Source organism: Plectropomus leopardus, chromosome 14, assembly GCF_008729295.1.
Source record: "Plectropomus leopardus isolate mb chromosome 14, YSFRI_Pleo_2.0, whole genome shotgun sequence".
Lineage (NCBI taxonomy): Eukaryota > Metazoa > Chordata > Actinopteri > Perciformes > Serranidae > Plectropomus > Plectropomus leopardus.
This window is the reverse complement of record NC_056476.1, coordinates 25,000,593-25,025,989: the sequence shown is the minus strand read 5'-3', so window position 1 is coordinate 25,025,989 and position 25,397 is coordinate 25,000,593. Positions and strand designations below refer to the sequence as shown.

General features: G+C 41.5%; 1 protein-coding gene across 1 annotated transcript in view; it reads left to right on the top strand.

Annotated features, from left to right (window-relative positions):
* myt1lb (myelin transcription factor 1-like, b) overlaps positions 1-25,397 on the top strand; it is a 128,168-nt gene that overhangs the window by 87,182 nt on the left and 15,589 nt on the right. Inside the window, exons 6-12 of the mRNA XM_042500860.1 lie at positions 499-1,683; positions 6,152-6,286; positions 10,801-10,891; positions 12,138-12,245; positions 13,989-14,215; positions 14,822-15,108; positions 23,390-23,620. Coding sequence (XP_042356794.1) covers positions 499-1,683; positions 6,152-6,286; positions 10,801-10,891; positions 12,138-12,245; positions 13,989-14,215; positions 14,822-15,108; positions 23,390-23,620 — 2,264 coding nt within the window. The remainder of the gene's footprint in view (positions 1-498; positions 1,684-6,151; positions 6,287-10,800; positions 10,892-12,137; positions 12,246-13,988; positions 14,216-14,821; positions 15,109-23,389; positions 23,621-25,397) is intronic.

The following is a 25,397-nucleotide window of genomic DNA, read 5'->3' as shown; positions in this document are numbered from 1 at the left end:
TGCAGATGGAACACCACATTATCTTTCAGATTTTAGACTCTCCTGTAAGAGGAGAAAAATGTTCTCTGTAATTCATAGATTTTACTCACAGTGTTTTGATTCACTGCTGAACAATGAATAAAATTATATCTCATTTGCAACTATTTACAGAATTCTTCAGTAATATTATTAATCGTAAGACCTGTGAATTCCTTTTTCAAAGACTTCCAGGAAATAAGGGCAAGAATAAGACTTGCCAAAGATATAGTGCCTGGTTTCATAGATTCCCTTTTACCAGAGCATCTTTCTCTGGAACTTTCCCCAAGCGCTATATTTAACTTCCTGTGCTGAATCACAATTCAGAACACAATCTGCTGTTAAGACTCTCAAAGTAAATTATTAGGGGAAGCAAAGAGTTCCTTATCCAATTTAGATGGACCAAGCCCAGAAATCTGATTTACCAGTAAAATAGAATGACGGAAATGAAATTACAAGACGTTTGTTCTTTCTTTCCAACAGAGGACGATCAGATGAGCAGCAGCGAGGGGGGCGAGGGCGACGGCGGAGGTGGCGGCGGCAGTGCCAAATCCGGAACGACGACGGCAGAGAAGGATGACAATAACAACGACGAGTACGAGAACTACGATGAACTCGTGGCCAAGTCCCTCCTCAACCTGGGCAAGATAGCTGAAGACGCTGCCAACCGCGCAATGACGGAATCGGAGATGAACAGCAACTCGTCGAACAGCGCAGAGGAAGAGGAAGAGGAGGACGAAGAGGAGGAAGAAGATGAAGAGGAAGAGGAGGATGAAGAGGAGGAGGAGGAGGAAGAGGAAGATGAGGAAGAAGAGGAGGAAGAAGAAGAGGGGGAAGGGGATGAAACGCAAAGGGGTGATCTGAGTTTGGACGTTGACAGTGATGTGGTTCGGGAGACGGTGGACTCCCTTAAACTTCTGGCACAAGGTCATGGTGCGGTTTTGTCAGACAATTTAGATGGACAGGAGTTTGAGGACGGTACTGGCGGGAACACAGATGAGAACGACCGTACTCACAACGGTGGGAGCGCGCACAATGGTGGTAACGGACAAGTAAAGGTCACCAGTAACGGACAAATAGAAAACAGCGACGAGGAAGTGTGTTTAAGCAGTCTGGAGTGCCTACGAAACCAATGCTTCGACCTGGCTCGGAAACTAAGTGAAACGAAGTCCAGCGACCGAAATGGACCGTCCCAGCAAAATCATTTTTCATGTGGGGATCCCAATCAACAACCCCAGCATCACAGCTATGGGGACTTCCACCATAGCCAAGATGACAGGCGAACACTTGATACGAACTATTCCGACATGGACAATCTCATGAAGCTGGAGGAGCAGTTGAGCCCGCGCTCCAAGGCCTTCTCCAGTTGCGCGCAGGACAACCGATACCATACCAACCTCCGAGACTTTGACGAGGACACAGCATCTGTGACATCGGACCGGTCGGAGGAAGTGTTCGACATGACAAAGGGTAACCTGTCCTTGTTGGAGAAGGCCATTGCACTAGAGTCCGAACGCGCCAAGGCAATGCGGGATAAAATGGCTGCCGAGGCTGCCAGGAGAGACGGGGTGAGGTATAACCACGAAGACCACGGCCCGCGGCACGGCTATGGCATTGAGCGTAAAGCCCGGCTTCCTGACGGCATGAAGAAGCCATTTTATCATAAAGGTGAGTTCAAAGACCGACACGCTCACATGCAGACCATTGGAAAAACCATATCTCCACAAGTGTGGACATGTTTACCTCATTTAACAAGCTCAGGTAAAATGTTTGTCTGCTACTGTTTGGCTCTGTATTCTATCTATCCTGTACCGGAGACTAGACAGCCCACATGCATTCTGGGAACCTCACTATAACCCCAGGACAAGCTTTTTCAGCCAATTTGGAAATTCGCATCTCGGTAGCAGCGGGAGCGGCAGCAGCAGCTTATGTTGTTAAAATAGGCCAGCATGGAAACATCAGAGGGTAGGCTTGTCAGGCATAAGTAATGGCAATCTGCACGGCCTGTTAGGACCGCAAATCTCATCCCTGCGATGCAGCTTGGGGTAAAGCCGCCTATTTTTAAACCTGCGCAAGCACTTGGGAGAGGAAGCTACAAAACAGAGGCCTTCTGCCTTTAGAAAGGATTCATTCTGTAGGGAACAAGGAGGCTTTTCACGTCCGTGTATGATGCTTCTAACCTACTGTACAGACACTTACTGATACCACAAAATGACAAATAAATATGGCTAATCATATAGAACATATTCAGCAGTATTCAATCAGTGGTGATTGTTATCCATTGTCTGCTTGTATACGTATAGAGTTGCAGTCACACAGACATTGCAGTGACACTTACAGTAGTCTGATTTCAATCTCCCTTTGAAACCTGAGGAAATTGGCCTGATTTTTTTCAAAAGAGAAAAAAAAAGAAAATTCCCTGAAAACTAGTTTTAAAAAAACACCCCCCGAACACACACACACAAAAACTTTAACAAAAAAGACCTGGAAAAAGCTCTTAAAACATTTTAATTTTGTAACATAATTTAAATATGTAATTACTATTATTATTTTAAAAAAATCCTAGAGTTTTTTCTTTTTTCTCTAGACATTTTTCCCTAGCTTTTGAATAGTAATTTTCAAAATTTACTTCTTTTTTTAAATTTGTGGAGCATTTCTTACCAACTTGCTCACTGCCTTTTTTCCCATACTTTTGAGAGAAATCGCATCAATTTGCTCCAGGTTCAAAGGTTTAAATACCTGTAAAAGGCGTCTGAAAGCAGCACAAGAAAAGAGCTCTGGGTGTCTCAAGGGTTAACTCCTAATTATTCCTCTCATCATATTCTTGACTGCCACAATATTCAGACTTAGTTAGGTTAAATAATTTCCCCCCATAAGGAAGATATCAGATGAGACCAACAAATAGGAGCATGCTAATTCACAGCGGGGTTATATTACACCTTAAATGCCACACAACTCCCAGCAGGTATATATTGCTACTTAAATGCCACACAAATGTTAATTTCCAAAGCCTTCCCTGGCCTCTGTGTCTGGCTAATGTTGGAATAATGAGAGGACGCAAGACAGTTGCGTCACGATAACATCTTTCCTCAGGCGAGATAGTAGCAGACACTCGTTGACCACGGTTCCTGTGTGATTCATAAAACAGAGCATAAAGAGGGAGGGGGGAAACCAAGAAAGGGGGGTTTTCAGCGAAGAGCCCCGCACCCTAAGAGAAGCATGAGGCTGAGATGAAAATTGAACAGTATCAGAATGACCGATAACGAACGGCAGGCCAACTGACTGCACATTAATTATCCAGAGATGGTATGGTAATGGGGGCCATTTGCTATGCAAAGCGCAGACCGTCCCCAGCCACAATCAATATCCCCTGCTTTCTAATATGCCTTCCACTCGGCTGCTTCCACTCTCGGCTATAGAAGCGTGGTGGGCGTCACATATGTGTGGAAATGGAGAATAATTTCCAACATACTGTTCAAACACTAACAGTCAATGTAATAATCCGCCTCAAAAGAAGTCATGATTAAGAAGCCGCATTTAACATGCAAGTTCTTTATCAACATGAAATGGGCCTGGCGTTATTGCACTGCTGCCAGACACAAGAGCCAGACATGACATAGCAATATTGTACCATATGCCCCTAACGTGACTTAGATAGATGATAGCCACAGAGGATAATGAAGTGCTTTTTTTCCCCCGATGAATGAGACATGGGATTTTATTTGGTAACTCACTTGTATAAGTAGGTGTGCTCAGTGCCACCTCTTGATTTTGTCCTTTCTCAACCCCCCTCTCTTCTTCACTTGATTGTTCTTCTCTTTACTCTTATTCCACAACCTCGGGTTTATTTGGGCTCGTCAGTAAGAGCCTTAGGTGGAGCTACTTAGTTACACAGGCCCGTAAAACTTTAATCAGTGGTTTGTGTTTCTGTGGCATGAGATAATAGCCACTCCCCTGTATACTTTGCTAATACTTGCTCTAGATAACAGTTTCTGTCACTCACATGGCTCTAAACTGATTATACAGTCTGATACAACACTATACTCCTGTAGCTCTGCTGTGAAAAGACATAAGAGGCTATTATTGCTCTGTGCATTTACCTAATTTTCATTCAGAATGGTAATGTAAACTGCATTCTACAAGAGCTACTGCATGTTGACTGTAAAAAGAATCCATGACCTTGTTTGGGAGTCAAAGTGTTTTAAAGGTGGACGGTTACATTTGCAGAAACAGTGCCAGTTGGCACAGCTTGGCATCTGTGTTTTTTGGTGGTAACTATATCTGATCTGGGTTTCAAAGAAATAGGAGAACCAGGTTTTGGGAGGGGAAAGACAATCTTCTCCGGTGTGTGTGCATGTGTGTGTGCTCTCTGAACCCCCATTGTCACACTCAGCTCAACAAACATGCGAAAGCATAAGTGGTTTTAATGAAGAGAAGCATAATACATTCTTAATTGAATCTAAACTGAAAGATGAAGCACTTTTTCTTGAAGGTCAGTAACACAAGAGTTGTAATATTTCACAAATCCTCACAATTTTCATTACAGTAAACAAACTTCATGATCAAAAGATCTGACAGCAAGCCAATTATTGCATCTTTGTCCTTGTCAGTCTTCACTCCATTACTTCAAATAAGCACAGCAATAAATAATGGCCCATGAATAAGAAATAAAAATCCACTTAAAATTCAAATGTTTTTGGTTGCAATAGTCAAGGGGGTAGATTTGGTTTCAGAAGTGAGGCGGCACACAGAGTCAGAGGTGCTTCTGCTAAACTGAAAAACAACTGAAAACACTATTCGCTGCATTTTACATATTTATATCAATCTCGAAAATTACTCATCGTCGTGAAATCATGCTTTCTAAAGTAAATCAAATGAAACAAATAGGTACAAAAAAGCTAGTTCTCATTGACAGAGATTATATACTTAATCATGCGTCATCTCAGAGCACTGCCTTTTTGATGTTCAAAATAAGATTTTGAAAAATGAGGGGGACATGTGCCCCCTAAAAGACCTGTTCATTGCTGTTATGTTGCCAGGAAAACTGCTTTTGCCTATTTTTATATGCTGTCAGTTTTGCAAAGCCAGACCTATCTCCACATTTTGTTTTAGCACTTTACCAAGGTATTGACCAAAATAACCTAGTACCAAATAGTATGGAAACTTCTCCAGCTAAACGATACCAGCAGTCAATCCTTTTTGTACCCAGATCGAGAAAAACAAGATTATTTGTGCGGTTTTGCTCGCAACCAGTAGCCACAAGTGTTCTTCAATTTAATACAAAGTGTGACTGGCCCACTGCTCCAGCAGCTGCATACAGTCTCTGTTGGGCTGACGGCAAGCTTGATTTGTTTGATGCAGTTAACTTTACATTATTTAACAACTGGCTGAAACCATCACAATTCCACACTAAAAAAAAAAAAAAAAAAAAAAAACCACCACCAATCGCAGTTGTCTTGATAATCCCAGGATGCAGCGTCAGGGAGATATCGGATAAGGTGGAGAATTCCATCTAAAATAGGCGACCAATGGGAAGCTAATATCGTGGATGTATAAGAATGTCTGAGGGCTTGGTATGTGTGTAGAGTTGTGTATCATCAGCATAGCAGTGGATATTGAGGCCATGTCACTGAATTAGTGGTCTAAAAGGGGAAATGTAAATGATTAACAGTAATGGTCCAAGAACTCAGCCCTGGGGAACACCATGAAAAATGGGATTTGGGAGATCTAAAGCTGCTGTTGGAGACAAACTTTTGTCTAGCTGTGAGGTAGGACCTGAACCAGGATAATGGAATTCCAGTAACACCAAGCAAAGTTTCTAAGAAATAAAAGCTAAAAAGCAAAAGTACATAGCTTGTGTTCTTCAGCATCTGGTCCTTACTGATAGAGATATGAGTAGCTCTCAACATAATGGCTATCTGACTTTTCTTATGCCATACACATTTTGTTATTTACCTTTGGCATTTTAACTCTCCTGTAACATACTTTCCATCTGGAAGATCTGTTTCCTTGTTTTGTTTCTGTTCATGTTATGCGTCTGCCATAATGCCAGCCCCACATGCTAACATGTTGTACTCATGCAGCAGTGCCACATTGTGTCACATGCCATCACCTTAACATGATTTTCTTCCAACAGATGCTTCCCGTGCAGACAAGAAGGAAAGCCGATGTCCGACACCGGGCTGTGACGGCACTGGTCACGTCACAGGCCTGTACCCCCACCATCGGAGCCTGTCTGGCTGTCCGCACAAAGACAGGGTGCCACCAGAAAGTAAGCACACCAGCCAAACACTGGTTCGGCTCATTTATCCAACCTGTGGCCTTGTGTTGTTTGATGTTCAGAAATCGGCATGTTTCCCGTGATCACTGCTGTGTGTGGCTTGTTGTGTGTGCTGTGTGCTCGCTGTAGTGGGACTGTGTTTGATATTTCAGCAGGGGGTACTGCGAGGGGTCAGACAGGTCACAGCTGCACTTCTCTCGTGACCTTTTGCATGGGGCCGTGGCTGTGCTTGTGGATTGCCTGCTTAGTGTGCCATGGTGACAAAGTGGGGAATGAGGCCTTGGTGATGTGCAAATAGTGGCAATGCAGCAGTTGCTGGAATGGTCAAGAGCTGTCAATCAGTGGCTTACTTGACTGCATGACACTTTCTCTTCCACTAGATTGACTGACAGTGATTGAGAGCATATGATAATTCCTCCACTGTTGTTGGTCTCATCATTCTCCACAGCATGGTTTATTATTGAAAGTGTGACTTCTAAGAAAAGGTCAAATGCCATGTTTTCCTATTTCGTTAATTTGTGTAGCGTTTGAAAGTTAATTGAGTCTCAACATTATTTTTTAGCAAAAACTTGAGAATGCTCACAGACCTTGATAACGCCGAGCCTGCGTCAGTCATCCATGCCATAAACCCCATTCATTTATTTATATTCTTTGCTCAATTAAGTTCTGTTGAATGGAAGGGCTGTATCATATCTCGGAGCCACGGATCAAGTGAAGTGGCAATAAACATTAGCCTTGAATGAATAGTGAGTTTTCCCATTTGAGATTTCACCCCAGCCATTTAGTCTCATTCACCTTGTGCAAACTTCTCAATAAAAGTCCCTTTACATGTTTCATTAACTGCAGCATGAAAATCAAGTTATGATCTGTCATGACCCAGACTGCAATCAAAATAAAAGAGGGTTTTAATAATGGCAAAGAAATTAGTTACCATTAAAGCGAGGCTTGTAAAGACCAGCAGTGTCACAGATGACTCTTGTTCTGCCGAGCGCCGCTCACACAAAGGTCTCTAACCTGAGATTGCACTTGTCTCCCAGAAATCTGAAATGACTCAGAGCAGCTGACCTTGACTGGGATCAAGAGCCCCAAAATGGAATTTGGAATGGGCTTGAATTGATTGTCACTGGAGATTTTGGAATATGATGTCTGTGTTCCTCCTCCTGTTCCTCACTTGTGTTGATCGGGCTGACTTTTGGGGGAAATGATACCACTATTACTGCACAGGATGCTTTGGATCACAAAAAGTTCTCTTCTTGATCTTTGTGGCATCGTCTTCAGTCATTCTTCCCTGACATTAAAAGGATACTTGAGAGAGAAACACACACACACACACAGTCTTGTTGCTGCTAAAAGGTGACCTGCTTTAGGTGGCTGGGGTTATCGCTGGGTCTCTGCATTATCATCCACGTATCAGCCAGTCGCTAGGTTTCTGTCAATATGTGGTCGATCGTCACATTCAGACTCCTTGCTTTATGTTTTAACCATGTCAGCATGTCCATATGGTGTTTTTTATATGCTACAGGATGGGCGGGATTTTGATTTCAAGTGTGGGTGAACACAGTTAGGCCCCGTGTCCACTAAAGCATTTTTTCCCAGCTGAAAATGGCAGGCGGGCCAGCTGAGAGCACTTTGGTAGCACAGCTTTTTTTTTCAGTTGAGAAACATTATTCGTGTCTGGTTGCTATGATACAGAATATGCGTGAAAGTAAACATGTCGGCACAAGGTAGAGAACTTGCTCAAGCCAAGAGGAAGGCTGAAGCATACAGGGAGAGACCCTCCGGTCTGTGTGGGTTCATGAGAGGAAACATATATTTATACACAGTATATTATCAAATTTCCCCTCCATTGCTGTAATTCAGCATTTTTTCATGTATTCGCCCCTCCTCCACTCAGACTAGCGCAGTGTTTTTACCCAAAGTTGAACATTTTTAAACTTTTGGCGCTCTGGGAAAAAAAGCCCAACTGGCACTCAGCACAGAGTAGACGCTCAGCACCTTGCCTCGCTGCTGCAGTTTGTAGTACAGCATAAATAACTCCGTTGCAAAGCATTAAAAACAAAACGCTTGCCTCGAAACGCTTTGATGGACACAATCTCTTTGTACAGGCTGAAATTCTCAAAAGGGCTTAAATCTTCCAGATATTCCTACCCATGTAAGAACAATGCATGACCATATTTTTAAATACAAAGTTGATTTCTTACTTACCTTACTTAATGTTATATATGATGGCATGTTGGCACAGTTCACGCCATCACATTGATAAGGATAATTTGAGCAAAAACAACAAAGGTCGTGATTGATTGATGATTTTCGTGGTAATATATGAAAAAAGTTTGAAAAAAATTACTGCTTAGATCTCTTTTGTACTTTTAGAGATACGTAAGTTAAAAAAAAAAACATTTCAACTTCATTTAACCCTATGGAGCTTAAGATTTCAAAATGTAACTCCTCTTCAGTGTTTAAATTAGACACTCCAGGGTCTCACTAAAATAGATACTGTCACAATATTTTTCTACTAATTTTGTAAATTCTATTTAGCTTTTAAGTCATTCTCATTTTTCCATTCATTCTTAAATGCAATTGTTAACATAGCTTTAGTTTTCAGACTGTAAAAACTAAAGCGGTCCAGTACTGCCATCTCAAAATGGTGAGGGAGACGTGTCCTCTGTGTCCCCCCTTAAATTACGCCCCTGTTACACATGCTCAGCAGAACAAGCAGTCAATGCAGAGCATTTTTGCTTTGGAGCTGCAGTGTACCAACAACAGTCTCAGAAACATGGATTTAGACTTCCAGGGTCTGTTATGTCGCAAACCTAAAGAACCGATCCTAAACCATTACAGCAAGCCGAGGGGTATCAGGTGAAGCCAGTTAGCGAATCGACATTTTGCAAGGAAGTTTCACTTTCACTTGAACTTGTCTTAGCAGGGGATCGGGAACAAGCTTCATCTAACATTAGCAGTTAGCTGTTTGATAACGCAGTCAGGCTGAAGGCTCATATTATCTGTTAGAGTTTACAAGCAGAGGTTAGTGTGTTTGATGAGCAGAGTCGAAGGTGAGCGGGTTGTCGAGCTGCAGGCCAGCGGATGAGGGGCGGGGCTAATTTGTATTCATAGATCCATGCATACTTAATGAGGCAAAGGTGTAGAGTCATATCTAAGAGAACTTCTAAATGTGTAATTTTGATGAACAGAGATGAGTTTTTCGGGGTTTAATCAGTGCCCGGAGAGGAACTCAAAGGTAGAGAGGAGTCCATGTCACACATGTAGCTGCCTGTGGGGAGGATTCAGCTATGGGCAAGTCTCTCTCCACTATTAACACATTTGCTGTACTGAATGGACAATGTATTATTAATGTAGTGGCTTCATTTAATTGGGAAATCACACAGTGCAACCAGACTGTTCCTTGGGAAATGTGAAAAATGACGATTAAATTATATCTCAAATTCATTAATTCCCTTTCCTGTTTGCTCAATGTGGCTCTTTTCTGTAGAATGCTAAAATATTTAATCAGCTCACATGGGAGTCTTTGTTTTGTCTTTAAAGTGAATTACCTTTGTAACATGCAAAGCGTTTGGAGCCACATTGCTTCCTGTTTGCTGCCTTGTATTATCCTTTTTTTTTTCAGCATCCCTGTCGTTCGACGTGTGCCCACTGAATCAGGCGCAGCGCTTTAATGTCTTGCCATTCTCGCTGTGTCTTTGCAGAGGGCAGGGCGAAACTGGGATATGCATAATGTATTGGCTTGTGGCATGTTGAGGTGGCAGGCTTTGTCCAATTACCTGCACCGAAAGCCAATTAGTATGTAAGGGAAGGAGGATGATGAGGGGTTAAGGTTTAAGGGGGTGATAATGATGAAGCTGGTGCCGATGGGGTTTGGCCCTGCGCGCCACTGATTTCGAGACGACCCTTCCCCGCGCCCGCGCCTGCGGTGCTCCAACGGCTCCTCTCGGACATCCATAGATCATTAATCTAATTGGCTGGTTGCCGAGGGGATCTGAGACAGTTATGGACTGTTTTAATGGTAAATGGTATTGAAGACCGCGCTCTCTACCCTAACAACGTACGGATGATAACAAAGCACACTCTATCAGGGTGCTGTATTCCGTGTGTCTGCTTCTTCCATTGATTTCAAGGCTCATGTTTTGCATGATTGCTAGCTGTTGGTTGCTCTGCTCTCTGCATGCCCAAAATTTCGTTCCATTTCTGCCTCTTGCTGGCTTTGTCCTGTTAAACTTAAATGACATCTTTTTATTCATGACTGTCCCTATTCCATGAATACTAATTTGAAAGGCTGGATAAGTGGAAGCAATATGGTGGGAAACCTTGCCTGCCCTCTCAAACTAGTGTTCATTAAAATGAAGAAGAGGTCATTTGGGTTCACACAGGCTCATTTCTTAATGATGTTTATAATGCCAAGCTCCTCACACACTAATAGAGCTGGTGCGCAATTGTAAGGGGCTCCTAACCTTCCCTGTCTTTCACTCCTGTCTCCTGTCTGCGTGAAGTTGTGGCTATGTATGAGAATGTTCTTAAGTGTCCTACGCCTGGCTGCACGGGACGTGGCCATGTCAATAGCAACAGAAACTCCCACAGAAGGTAAGTGACAGCCTGCCCGTGTGAAGCTGGCACCGTCCATGTTGCATCCTGTGTTTTTTCACCGTGGGACTTCTTTTTAATGATGTGTTCTGAATTTTTTTCACCCTCATCTTTTTGTTTAGTTTTTGTTAAACCCATATTTTATGTGTCTTTGCAACACATTAGTTGTGTGTGTGTGGATAAATACAATGTTATAATTTTGTGTAGAAGAGAATAATCAAAGTAGTTCAGCTGCTCAACAATCCCGCATTTAACCGAGCCTGATTAGAATGCAGCAATTCGCACCTTCCCCGGCATTAATCATTTATCAGCTCAGGGCGAAAAAATGGCATCTATCAGGTGCAGGTTTGGAGGGAGAAACTGAAATAGCAGGGCGCCGTTGCCAGTGCTGTCAGACGGGGCGAGGTGACAGTGAAAGAGGAGTGTCACCCACAGCAGATGCTCAGGGAGTCGAGCATAGCAGCAGCCATTAGCACCTTTCTGCCACTCAGCCAGGGTGACAGGAGAGGTGCAGACCTGGGAGGACCAGAATGCTTCCATGCTGTGCTCAGTGACACGGCTGCAGCGCAAAATAGGCACGCACATGGACAAACTTTCACTTCTACTAGAAAGAGCTGATATAAACCCCCGTATACTGCCGCACACTTCCAGACCCAATACACACTCTCATACCTGCACACAGTCATGCACATCCAATGACAGGTGCTCATAAACACAACTCTTTACTGGCTTCAGGCCATTGTCAAAGATAATTTTTTCACTGCGGCCTGGCACACCGCGGTTGACAGACTGGATGGAGAATAATAGGGGTTAAGGATAACAACATGAACTTTTGTCACATTTGGTCAGTTAGTTGTCAGGAGGAAGTTTTACAGCCGTAAATGCTGTTGGAACATATTGTAGGTGTTGTAGATCCCAAGTGTATGTGAGTGTGTGTGTCTTGTCAGCATGTGTTTGAAGGAAATAAATGCACATTTTTATGTGCATTTGTCCATGTGGGAATATTTATTCTGAGAATTATCTCAAGCCGTTCAACCAGAAACATGCAAGCTGTTGCCGGTTTTAATATAATTTTAAGTGTTAAAGTGATGAAAATGAGTGATTTAGCATTTTAAGCAAATACTTAAATGTAGTCAGGTATTTTCAAAACTTGTAGACATTTTAAACCTTGCACATTCATGTAACATTTCCACTTATCAAAATCTGCGAGTTCCAATATGCAGCTTCAGTCGCCTTCTCATTTCAGTCTGTCAGGATGTCCAATCGCTGCAGCCGAGAAGCTGGCCAAAGCCCAGGAGAAGCACCAGGGCTGCGACGGCCCCAAGTCCAACCAGGCCTCTGATCGAGTCTTGAGGTAGGATTCACTCTTCACTTTCATATTTATCACATACAATAAGTTCTCTGTTGGAGCAGCCCAGAATAAAATGTTGGCATTCTAACTTTCTGCAAACTACTGGTATGTTGCATTTGGACTTTTATATCAACATTTCTAAAGTGACGTACTTCGAGATTGTGTGTATATGAGCTGAGAGCAGGAGGAAAAAAAAACTTTTCACTTGTGTTTTTTAGTGACTGAAGCAGATATTTATTTAATTAGACATGCAGGCATTTTCAGCAGTTTCTGCCGACAAAACCATACTATATTTTTAAAAAGACATCAGGACATTTCCACCAATGTTTTTGACAACAAAACTGGGATTTTTTTAGGACATTTCCTGCTGTAATTTTGCTACAAAACAGACATCTTTAATGTGACACTTGGACATGTCGAGCAGTGTTTTTGACGACAAAACTGGGTATTTTTTAATGAAATAGCAGGACTTTCCAGCCATGTGTTTGGTGACATGTCGGGACTTTTTTAGCCCTGTATGTGGTGACCAAAACACGTATTTTTTAATAAGTCAGAACATTTTCAGCCATGTTTGTGGCAACAACACAAGGTATGTAAAAGCCAAAATGTAATCTTTTAGTCTACCCTAACCAAGTCATTTTTGTAGCTATACCTAACCACGCATTAATCACAGTATTGTCATAATATAAAATTGAAATTAAAATGTAACGAGTTTCAAGTTTAAACATATCCATTACATATCCATGTTTTGCAAAACATAGAATGCCAGCATTTTTTTCTGGCAATTGGGTTGCTTGGAGGTAGCCAAAAAATGAAATGCAAAGCACATAGAATAGATATATGCTGTTGTATAACCAGCTTCTAGTGCTAATCAAGTCAATATATGTTTGATGTAAAATAGGTCAGCCACTGAAAGGGCATGCAAAGATGTATGTTGTATGAAGATGTACTGGCTATAATATGGTTTAATATGTGCCAGGTAGAGAACTGTTATTTAGTCATGTTGGAATGTTTTTTTCTTTTGTTCCCCTGGATTTTGTGAAGCTGTTGAGATTTTAAGTCTCCCCTTTTTGTTTTATGTTTATGTTCCTCTGTCCCCTGAGAATACTTCCAAGAGACTGCATGTTCATTTCTGCGCTCACTATTGAAGGCAAATCGTTTTATTAGATTCTAACAAAATTGGCCTCATTTATCATGGCGAAGGCAGAGCTTTTTGAATGAGAGTTTCTTTGATAGTCATGAAAATGCTATGATGAAAAGTCATAAGCGATTGTAAAATTTATATTTATATCTAAACGGAACATCAACAGCACACGGTCTTACATTTCATTTCTTCGCGGTCCTAGATTGAGGATATAAATGCATATCAAATGATAAAAGCACATCACAAGTATGCAAGTGTAATAAAAGAAATGTGGAAATTCAATTTTGACTGTTTTTTATTGACCAGACATTAAAAAAAAACAAAAAAAAAACACTTGTAGCAGGGATATTTTTCTGTAAAGCAAGTGGAAGAAAACATCCATGTAATGGTGTATAAAAGGGAAACCCCACACCCCGAACCACCCCACCTTTATCACCCACCAGCATCATCCTCCATATTCTAATCCTGGAGTTTTACCATAACAGTCTGCCCCTCCCTTGCATCTGCCCATTTTTTAACCAAACCCCAAGTTCCCTCTCCTTCCCCTGGGCAATGTTGAGTGCCTCGGTCCAACTTCCACCCCCTCGTCATTTATTTTCCAGGCCTATGTGCTTTGTCAAACAACTGGACTATCCACAGTATGGTTACAAGAACAATGTTTCCACCAGCACGCCCCGCTCCAACCTGGCCAAGGAGCTGGAGAAGTACTCCAAGACCAGCTTCGACTACAGCGCCTTTGACGGCAGCAACAACCACCAAGTGTACGGGAAACGGGCCATCGCACCCAAAGTTCACGGACAAAGAGACACCTCCCCCAAAGGATATGATGGTACTACATTACAGCCAGATAAAATTGGTCACATTTATTTTCACTAGACATTCCCATGTCAACTTTTTCATTTCTCTCACGGAGAATTTAGTGTTTCAAATGATGATCAAGATTTAGTAAATTCGTCACGAGATTATGAAAAGATTCCTCTGAGCTGTATCAAACATAAACATTTCAGTGGCACAAGAGTATTTTTCTGAATCTTCTGATGTGGCATATTCATTTCAATTTGGATAAGATTCTCTATTAAAATGCCAAATTTAATAGACCTTTTTTTTCAAGGCTCTGTTTTATTCATGCAAAGACTGTAAAACTTTTGCAGAGAGTTTTGTGAAATAAGTTCACAATATCTTTCAGAAATCCCAAAGTTTGCAGAATTTGGCAGGTTTGCAGGGCCAGGGTAGAACTTAAACATACAAAACCTACTTTTTCGGTGATATACTGATTGGTAAAGACACCTGAACTTAACTCACTCACCATTATGAATGGAAATACAATATACCTGCTTTATAAATCACCTAAAGCTAAATAATTCATCACTTGTGGGTATTTATCCAAATAATGAAGCCCTCTACTCATTCTGAATTTCTTTACCGCGGCCCACAGCCAAACGTTACTGCAAGAACTCCAGCTCGGCCAGCAGCACCACCAGCACCTACGCTCCCAGCAGTAGCAGCAGCAGCCTGAGCTGTGGAGGTGGAGGAGGGGGCGCAGGAGGAGGCAGAGGGGGCGGGGGCAGCAGCGCCAGTAGCACCTGCAGCAAGAGCAGCTTCGACTACAGTCACGACATGGAGGCCGCCCACATGGCCGCCACGGCCATCCTCAACCTGTCCACGCGCTGCCGGGAGATGCCCCACGGCATGGGGGGGAAGCCCCAGGACCTGTGCTCGCAGGTAGGAGGGAGGAGGAGGGAGCATTACCAGGGTGTCTACAGGTCCTTAAAGTCGTCTTTAAATGTCTTAAATTCAGTTTGATCATTAATAATGGCTTTAACAAGTCTTAAATTTTAATTTGTGAGTTCTTAGTTGCAGCAAACATTGTATCTAATTTAATTTATCCATCTTTTAATTTTCTTTTTTTGTCAAAATTGGTCAAGTTTAGCTGTGTGAAAGTCACATTTCTGATTTAGCAAATGATTAAACCTACCACTGAACCTAATACTTAAAAAATGCACTTACCTGCTGGCAAAATGTAGATTAACCGCACTCACTCTGATATACATATTTCAACAAAAAAACCTTCCTCTGCAAGGGACCGCATATACACTCCTTATATTTATACTTCCCTGCTATGCTTTAATAAGACTAAGATGATTTGTCCAAAAGTCAGTCTTAAATTTGGTTAAAAATCATGTTGAAAAGGTCTTAAGAAACATTATATTTAAATGGAAACTACACTGATTTGTAAAATTCATATGTTTTTGCTATATGTGTTATTGCTATACTCTCTCCCAAATGAAAAGAAAAAGAATAAAACTCACAAGCATCATAGTCATAGGCTGTGTTGGACAGCAGCACATTACTAGTAGAGTGTAACAGTAATCGCATGACTTTTTCCATTAACAAGTTGTGTAATGAATGGCTAAAAACAATTTTAGTCATAATGTTAAACTTATCCCAGAAAGAGATAACAATGAGACGCCTATTCGAAGTCTGAACTTTGAGGAAAAAGATGCAGTTACACATTTTGTAGGGTGTAACGAAAAAGTAATATGAGTAGTGTAATGAGTTACTGTTGCTAGGGAGTAATAATTAAAGTACTAAATTTACTTTAAAAAAGAGTAAGTAGTAATGGGTAATACATTTTTTGGAAGAAGCCCAGCATTTGAACAGATTGAACTTTCCTAGGCCACAGAAATAACATATTCAAATTCTTAATTTAGGTCACGTTCGCCTTTAAGTGTCTGATACCTGTACACACCCTGATTTCATGTTTTACATTTTGTCTCCTAAATGCCAAAAAACACTCCAAAAGCGATATCAGCAGGTATATTCCAGGTTTAGGTTTGGTTGAGCAGGGCAGTCTGATTTTTGAACTGAAGTCACGTACATCTCCTGATCTGACACCGCAGCCTCACATGCCTCTGTACTCACTTCACCTTTGTAAGACTTAGGCCCCCTGCTGCAGTCACAACAAAATCCACTGACAGATTATCTCTGTGCGTCCTTCATTATACTAATGCTGGCAGTGAGAACTGACAAAGATAGGGAGATCTGAGCTGCGCGCATCACACGTACACACACACACACGCACACACACGCACATTCCATTAAAGATCCGGGGCTGTGTCTTACACTCAGGGCTCAGCAGGGCAGTTTTTTATTTTCCGTCTGGGGATCAGATAGGAGCAGGACGAAGCGCCGTTTGACACGGCGTGAGCCCAGTGTGTCATTTCTGAGGAGATAAGGTGACGGTGTTTCTGTATTATCTGCACCCGGATGCTGAGCTGGAAAATGGGGGCCAGAAAGAGAGCGCACAGCGGAGGGCTAATGCTGGCTTAATGCTAATGTTGACAGCGGAGACTGCCAGAGAATGAGAGCGAGGGTGATAGAATTGAAAATAAAGGAGAGCGAAGAAAGCCTTTTTTGGTGGGAGGTTTCTAAATGTCACAATGCAGGAGGAGAGGAGAGGAGAGGAGAGGAGAGGACAGGGGAGGAGAGGAGAGGAGAGGAGAAGAGAAAGGTACTGAGGAAGAGAAGGGAGGGCAGAGTTAAAGAGAGGGGAAGGATAAAAGCCAAAAGCAACGTACTTCCAAAGAAAAGTGGAACGGAATAAACTTGGCGGGAACAAACGCCTGCAGCAGTCAGGACTTCCTCTGGTCCTACCTCATTTCATTGTCTGTCCTTCTGCTTCGGGGCCAGACGAGCAGGATGCTCTCAGGGCAGGATGGGAAGACGGGAGACTTCAGAGGAGTTCTTTTTTTTTTTCTTCTCCTTCTTCTTCCTCTTTCATCTCAACACCTCACCTCGTGGCACACACTGTTCCTTTCTACGTCTGAATGAAACTTCACACACACATCTATTCTCGCCTCCTTGTTTTTTTTTTTTCAGCCCGTCTATCCGCCTGTTTCTATTTCTCTCAGTCTGCTCGTTGAATTTATTCAGGCAAAGTGTAATTTTCTCCTCTAAACCTCTGAGATTGTTTCATTTGAATAACTGATCAAGGCCCGATGAGGTAAGACTCAGCGGGATTTTACAAGAAATCAGCAAAGATTATAGAACAACCTGGAAGAAAATCTGAAGTTGAATAGCAGAGCAGTATTTTTCTTCTTTCTAGTCTCAGTAGTCGTAACTAAAATATCAAATCTCAGGTTCAGAGCTGAATGGCGTGTGTGAGTCAAGCAGCTCTATTTAGTTACGGAAACATGTCTTTAAAGGACAATACCTGTTTTTTTTGCATAAATTTGTAATTTTAAAGCAAGTCGTGATTAGTACATTTTCAACATTTTCAAAGCCATCCTCTACTTTTAGCTTCCATGCAGGTACATGTACCCTTCCAAATTCCAGAGCCCCCAAACCTGTTTGAGATAGCTGATTAATCGCAACCAGCGTCATGTCTATGCTTTGCTCTGCCTTTATTTTTGTCAAATTATTATTGGGTTGGGTTCCACTGACACATTTTACACAAATTTGTCTGCATCACACGGAGAATTCTGTTTCACATACATGACAAATTTAACAATCTAGTATTAATAATAAACAACTGCAGTGCACCACTTAATTCAGCTTCATCGCCCTCTTTAACACACAGTGTCTGACATACATAGTGTATAAAGGCACATTGCTGTAAGACACACAGTATTATTCCTCATTACAATATAATATGAAAGGTTTTTACATGATCCTTTTCTCATATAGGTATTTATGTAATTTATGTATTTTATATATTTTAATGACATACTTTATAATATGTCGTTAAAACACATTTTCTTGAAATGACTCAACACCAAATTATTCCACTTTTATAAGAAACTTTTCTTGTAAAGCAGGTACAGGCTGCACACACTGTCTCGATCTTTTTCCTGTTGTAACATGTCAAACATGCCAATTTATCAAGTTATTACAAGAAAAGTTTCTTTTAACTTTATGTGTGTATTGATAAGAACATTTTGTGATTTAACAAAATAGTAATGTGTTGTTATAAAAGTAAAAAAAAACAACTTTCATTCATATTACGATAAAGGATCAATATAATGAAAATTAAGCAGATTTTATTCGCCATGGTGGCCACAATATATTGCTGCTTGGATTTCAAATAATCCAATTCCTATTCCAGTGATTTCAATTTAATGCCATTCAAAGGATAACATTGATTTGTAAAAGGTAAGATTTTAATAGCAGACTGACAAATGTAATGCACATTTTGTCCAATAACATAATATCACCGTCGACATAGTATCATCCCTCAAAGACATAAACAGGCATGAATGTTTGTTAAAGGGACAATTACATAATACAATACAATACATTCTTCTCTTGCCTGTTGTGCTGTTTTATTGATCTAGATTGTTTTGGTGTGAGTTACCGAGTGTTGGAGATATCGGCCATGAGTAGATGCACTCTTCCTCCTGTGGTCTGATACTGTCAGAGGGTGTACCTTGGTAGAAAGAAAATAGTCCCTACATGAAACTGCTCACAAGGACTCTGGATTGCCTCGAGTAACCAGGTCATTGTTTTTGGAAAGAGACATTGCTGTTGAGTTTTTCAATTTTTTTCTTTTTTTTTTTTTTTTTTTTTTTGGTGCTTTGAGCAGCACAGGCTGAGTGCCATCTCGGTCCATTATATTGGAGTCAAGGCCAACATCTCTACCACAGATATCTCCAACACTCAAAACAATCTAGACTGATAAATAGCACTACAAGTAAGACGAACTGTCCCTTTAAGTTGGGAAAACAGTTCCGTTTTTGACAAATAGAGAAGATGTTGAGCACAATGAAAGAAAGAGCCAACAAAGCAAAAGAAAAGGCCAGAGAGGAGGACAGAACATGATGCTGGTTTTATTTTAAGATCTGGAATAGGTGGGCAGAAGTAATGCGGCGAGAATAAGCAAGTGACCTCTTGCGCTCCAGACCTCCTTCTCCCAGCATCTCCATGGCAACAGAGGTCAGGGGTAACTGGAGGGCCAGAGTGAGAAGGGGTGGTCTCTAATCAAGGAGGTGGGATGCATCTTCACACACCATCCGCGTTAATTGGATATGAAGGGGTGGGTCACGTTAATTGGACGGTGATATACAGTACAATGGCTGATAAGGAGCGGGGCTGAGCATATTCACAGGGACAAGACGTGGCAACACACCACAAGATCAACTCCTACGCATGTTGACCTTTATTTTACACAGACTTTTTCTATTGTTCTTACTCGTCATCTGCTTCCTTCTCTGTCTCTTTCGAGCTCCTAGCGAACCTGCAGTTGAACTTTTACTCCAGTTTTAACAGTGAGAGTGTGCTTGATAGAAGCCGACACCCACATCATGGAGTAACGTCAGCTGACAGTTGTGTAGACAGGTGCTATTGTGAAAGCTCAGCTTGTGCTGTGGCTGCTCCGGCTCATAATGAACAGCCTTTGTATTTAACACCCCATCATCTTTGAGTTTGTCTTTCCTGATACCCAAATTTTTTTATAGTGCCTTTTATTATTCATACCGAGACTAATGACCCAGCAGTAATATTTTTTTTCAGCCCTTTATTTTTTTGACTATTTTTAAGTCTTTGGTTCAGTTCTTGCTGCATTCATTCTATGCTCAGTCCCAAATCTTATCACCTCGTGCGTTTGAGTCAATGTGCGTCACAGAGGTTTCGGCTTCAGACACCAGGAGAATCCACCCCTAGGGACACTGTCGGCTGGAATCAGCATTAGCGCAGGCTTTCCTACTCGTGAAAGGAGGATGAGGAGGAGAGGGGGGAGGAGAAAAGGGAGTCAGAGAGAGGAATGTTAATGAAAGCAAGGACACAAACACATGCCTACCAAAACATCAGCATCATGGGTGTGGCATTCTTTTTGGTTGATACAGTATGTGCCAGATGTATACTGAACAAAAATTTAAGCAACACTTTTGTTTTTGCTCCTATTTTTCACAGGTTTAAGTTCAAGGGGGTTTTTTTAATGTTAAAAAAAGCACTTTATAGATGTGTTAGATGTAAATATTAGTCACCGATTAGTTAAAATTCATATTAGTGAGATTATCTGCCTGGCTGATATTTGGCCTTTTGCCATTTATCTGTATCAGCTTTTTACTTTATTGATCATTAAAAAATCAGTTGATCAAAAAGTGCAAAGAAAGTGTCAGTATGGGACGAACTTTAACTTTGCAAAACCTCAGGGAACTATTTTTATTTATTTATTTTTAATTTAAATTTTCACTTGGTTCATATATAAAAAGAGTTGCTGGGAACTTGCTGGATATGATGTTGAACATTTCAGTTTTGATCAAACATTTGCCAAAGGCATTTAAACAAAGTTTTGTGCTGGAGTTTGTTATACTCTAAGTATTAACAGAAAGATTTTTAATTTTACTGTAAATGCATACCAGTGTCAAATATCAGTTATCGCTCTCATTAACTCATAATCTGTATCGGTAACATCCCTGAAAAACAATATCCGTCGACCCCAATTAGTGACAACTTCTCCTTTTCCAAGATAATTCATCCACCTGACAGGTGTTACAGATCAAGATGCTGATGAAACAGCATCATTACTACACAGGTGTGCCCTGGGATGTCACAGTAAAAGGCCACTTTTGCACTTTGATCACAGCACAGTGCCACAGATGTTATGATGGAGTGTCATTGGCATGCTGACTGCAGGAAGGTCCACTAGAGCTATTGCCTGTGAATTGAATTTATTGCTATAAGACATCTCCAGTGTCGTTTCCCTGAATTTGGCAGTACATCCAACCAGCCTCACAGCTGCACATCTCAGTTAACTGCTGACTAACGAGTGTCAGGTCACAACCCGGGTGAGGATGACGACGAGCATGCAGATGAGCCTTCCAGAGATGGTTTTGACAGTTTGTGCAAGCTTTTTGTTGCATCAGCTGTTCGGGTGGCTGCTCTCAGACGATCTTGTGACGTATTTATGCTCCCTTTACATTCAAAAATAGATCTGTCCATTTTAAACATAGTAATCACCCTCATACTGCCATGCATCTTTTATGTTGGCATAGATACTGCCAATGAAATTGACTATAGGACAGAATCAAAAGATTAACACAATGACAAATGGGGCGAAGGTGGAGGAGGTAAATATTAAATCTTCTGAAGGGCTTTTTGCTTGAGTGAAGTACAATCTCAATCAAAAACTATAAAATGCAAGTCTCCTTCAAAAACAATTCAAGGCACACTTTAGAGTTTGTGCAAAAGTTAAAGCACCTTTATTTACATGGCAGTATAGTTTAAACTGACCAGTGTTTTGTGACTCACAGGACTTCATCAGGGTCTTTGTCTGCTGTTTGCTGCTGGAGGAGGTAATATTGTACTTTTCAATGGAGGCAGCAAATGGAGACAGCAGAGGTCTGTGTGGCCATTATATACATCCTGACATATGTACAGAGAATTCTTTTCACTAAATATTACTATATGTTATTATAGATAACAGTTTTGTTCCATTCCACCATTATTGAAATTTCTTAGTCATCTCCCACCGTTGTATCTCGCTTGAATTACGCTATACTGCCCCCACGATCTCCGGTCATTCTGCTCTGTTTCATCTGTAAGCTCTCAGTAAACAAATACAGACAAAATGAAAACAGATTATGGACAAAAGGCTACGTCGTTATGTTGAGCATAAATGAGCCCTTACAGGTGCAGACACCAGATGTGGACATCCTGAGCTGGTGAGGTTTCACGTGATCTGCTGCTGGTTGGATGTACCGCCAAATTCATTAAAAAAAGGTTTATGGTATTAAGAAAAATATTCAGTTCATGGGCAAAAGCTCTGGTGGACGTTCCTGCAGTCAGTGTGACAATGTAACACTCCATCTCACATTTAAGAGGCCTTTTACTGTGACCAATTCAAGGCACACCTGTGTTACAATGATACTTTTTCATCAGCATCGTTTTAATGTTCAACTGTCAAGAGGATGGATTACCTTGGAAAAAGAGACAGATTTTAACAAATTTACAACCAAAATTTGAAAGAGATATATCGATTGAGTGTATAAAAAGGTCTTACATTTTAAACTTAAAAACCTGTGAAAAATGGGAGCGAAAACAAAAGTGTGGTGCAGATTAAATAAAATGCATGCTTGTGTAGATGTATAGATACAAAGAAAAACTCAGGAGGCAAAGTGGATGCTTTAGTGAGCAGTCAGTCTTGTTGGATGTGGCCCACTTTGTCCCAGAACACAGTATAGTTCTGCCTCTATTTTTGGGATTGCAGCAGTCTAGTTCCAGCCACTGCTGCTCATCACTGCTCTCAACCGCACCCCTAACCCTCAGCCCTGGCCCTGGCCTGCCCCCCTGTGATGTCCACTCACATTAGGCTCTCACACACACACACACACACACAACACAAAGTCATGCACACACACCCTCCTGACTGCACAGAACACAGCAGAGACCAGAGCGGGATGGAAGGAAAGAGAGAGAAAGAGAAAAAGGAGGGGTTCACAGAGGGATGCACTCGTCCTTGAGCACTGATGACCTCTTCTTCTTTTGACCCTCTTACGAGCGTCACACTATGTTGCTACTGTACACCGCAAGTGTCTAATGTTTCATCCGAGACAGACTTGGGCAAAAAATACTAATAAATCAGAGTATTGTTTCAGGTATTTGAACTGCAGCTGTTCTTGATCTATCTTTCCAGAAATCTGAAAAACTTCAAAAGTGAGCATATCACTGGAGGAGCTGAAAATTCAAGCACTTTTCATGTACTTCTTTAGTATTCACCGTGTACTTAGCTACTGTTTTGCCCAGCTCTGATCCCAGAATATGGATATGTTTGACTGCTATTTAATTCAGAAACTCTCACTCTCTTTTATCCCCTTCTCTCCATCCCTGCCTCCTTATGTTCTGTGCATCCTTTTACCCTTCCTCATAATCATCTTACTGAAAACACTCAACACGCACACACCCATCTCTTCCACATACACTGAACTGACTTTACCCAACACACACACACACACACACACACACACACACACATATGCATGCACCAAAAACCACATCCACTTTCCAGAGCCCGGGTCTAGATGTTGATGAGAACGGTACGTTGGACCTGAGTATGAGCAAGCGTCTGTGCAGCGGCGGCGGAGGGGACTCGGTGCTCACCCCTCTAGAGCCCATGTCCCCCCAGAGGCAAGCTGCCCTGCTGGGCTCCCGCTGTTACGGCATTGGGGACGCCGCCGACTGCTGGGACCTGCCTGTAGACTACACCAAGATCAAACACATAGACGAGGACGAGAAAGAGGTAAAGGAGAAAATTACAAGGACAAATGTTGAAAATTCACTTGACCACTAATTTCTGGTTGTGGCCAGATATGTAATATGTTATGTATCATTTTCTCAGGATGGAGGGTAGATTGTTGCCTAAACTTAATCAATATGTATCTTTAAATAATAGTCTGTCACCTTAAAAATGTAGATTTTTTTAAAGGTGCTTTGTGAAGCACATTTTGTCATTATTCTTATTCATATGAATATTTCATTTAATCCATTTAGGCAACCAAATTGTCAGAAGGAAATTGTACGTTTCTGCAAACCACAGCTTATGCTTATCCTATCAATGTCTTTAAAGGGACATCATATATGACCTCATGTTGTCATCTGGAGGTGAAGGGAATGGTTGATGGCGTGTCACATGATGCCTGACAACCTGCTGACCACTGTTCGAAACTGACAAATCTGGGTTTTCTTCAGCAAATCATATCTGTTTTCCAGTGACTTCTTAGGCCCAAACATGGGTGCCTTTTAGTCACATGGGATTTTTTTTTAGCATTTATGAGCCACCAAATATTTTTTTTAGAAATCCATTGCTTGTCCATGTGCTTTTTGGCACCAATGGTGGATGTTTTTTAGTGATCTGTGTTCTTCCACCAGCCTATTAGTCCCCAGATGTGGGTTTTTAGTGACCTATGGGTGTTTTCCAGCAGCTTATTACTCCCCAGATGTGGGTGTGTTTTCAGCAATCTGCTGCTGTGTTTCCATTGGCTTTTTAGGCCCTAAAGGTGGGTGTTTTTTAGTGACCTATGGGTGTTTTCCAGCAGCTTATTACTGCCCAGATGTGGGTATTTTTTAGCAACCCATTGTGTTGTTTCCATCTGCTCTTTAGGCACAAAGATGACCTGTGAGTGTTTTTTCAAGCAGTCCTATTAGTCCCCAAATGTGGGTGTTTTTAGTGGCCTAGAAGTGTTTTTCAGCAGTATTTAAGCCCCTGGACATGGGTGGTTTTTAGCAAACCAAGGCTGTTGTCCTGTAGCTTATTTGCCCCTAAATGTGGGTGTTTTTTAGCAACCAATTGCTGTGTTTCCATCGTTTTTTAGGCACCAAATGTGTGTTTTGTTGAGACCCATCACTGTTTCTCCAGCAAGGATCGTGTCACAAAAAATGTATTTTTTTTTCCCTGAGACATCACTGCTTCCAGGATTGTGCTCCCTTATGCTGATATTTCAAGCCATGAGAGCTATGAGATTTTACTATCCATAACCAAGAGTTTCTTGTACCTAAACATAACCATGCGTTAATTACAGCTTTGTCGATATGTAAGTTTCCATGTATCTGCTACATAATAACATGCAAATTTAATGTATCCGTGGTTTGCAAAAATGAACAATACCAACATTTTTTTTCCCAGCAATTGGGTTACATAAGGCTACTGTCCTCTCTGCCTGGTCCATCACATATTCCATTTCCTTTAAGATGTTCATGACGATACCAGGATCGTGACTGAAACGATGACGCACAATGAAGACAAGAATAAAGCCAAGGGATGTGATGCTGATGATAATTGCAAAGCAGTAGTATATGATATTTTGTGGTTTTGGAAGCTGATAGACAGTACAGTTGGCATGCGTTACTTATACTGTCTGTTCAATGTGTCCCAGCCCAAATCATTTCCCTCCGAGCCATTGATTCAACACAGTGTCTCCAAGTCAAACATTTGCATTGCCGCCTGATTGTCTTCTAGGTTTCTTACCTCCCCCGTCTTACTCACTGTTTGGAATCATTAGAAAGTCATATTAGGGATT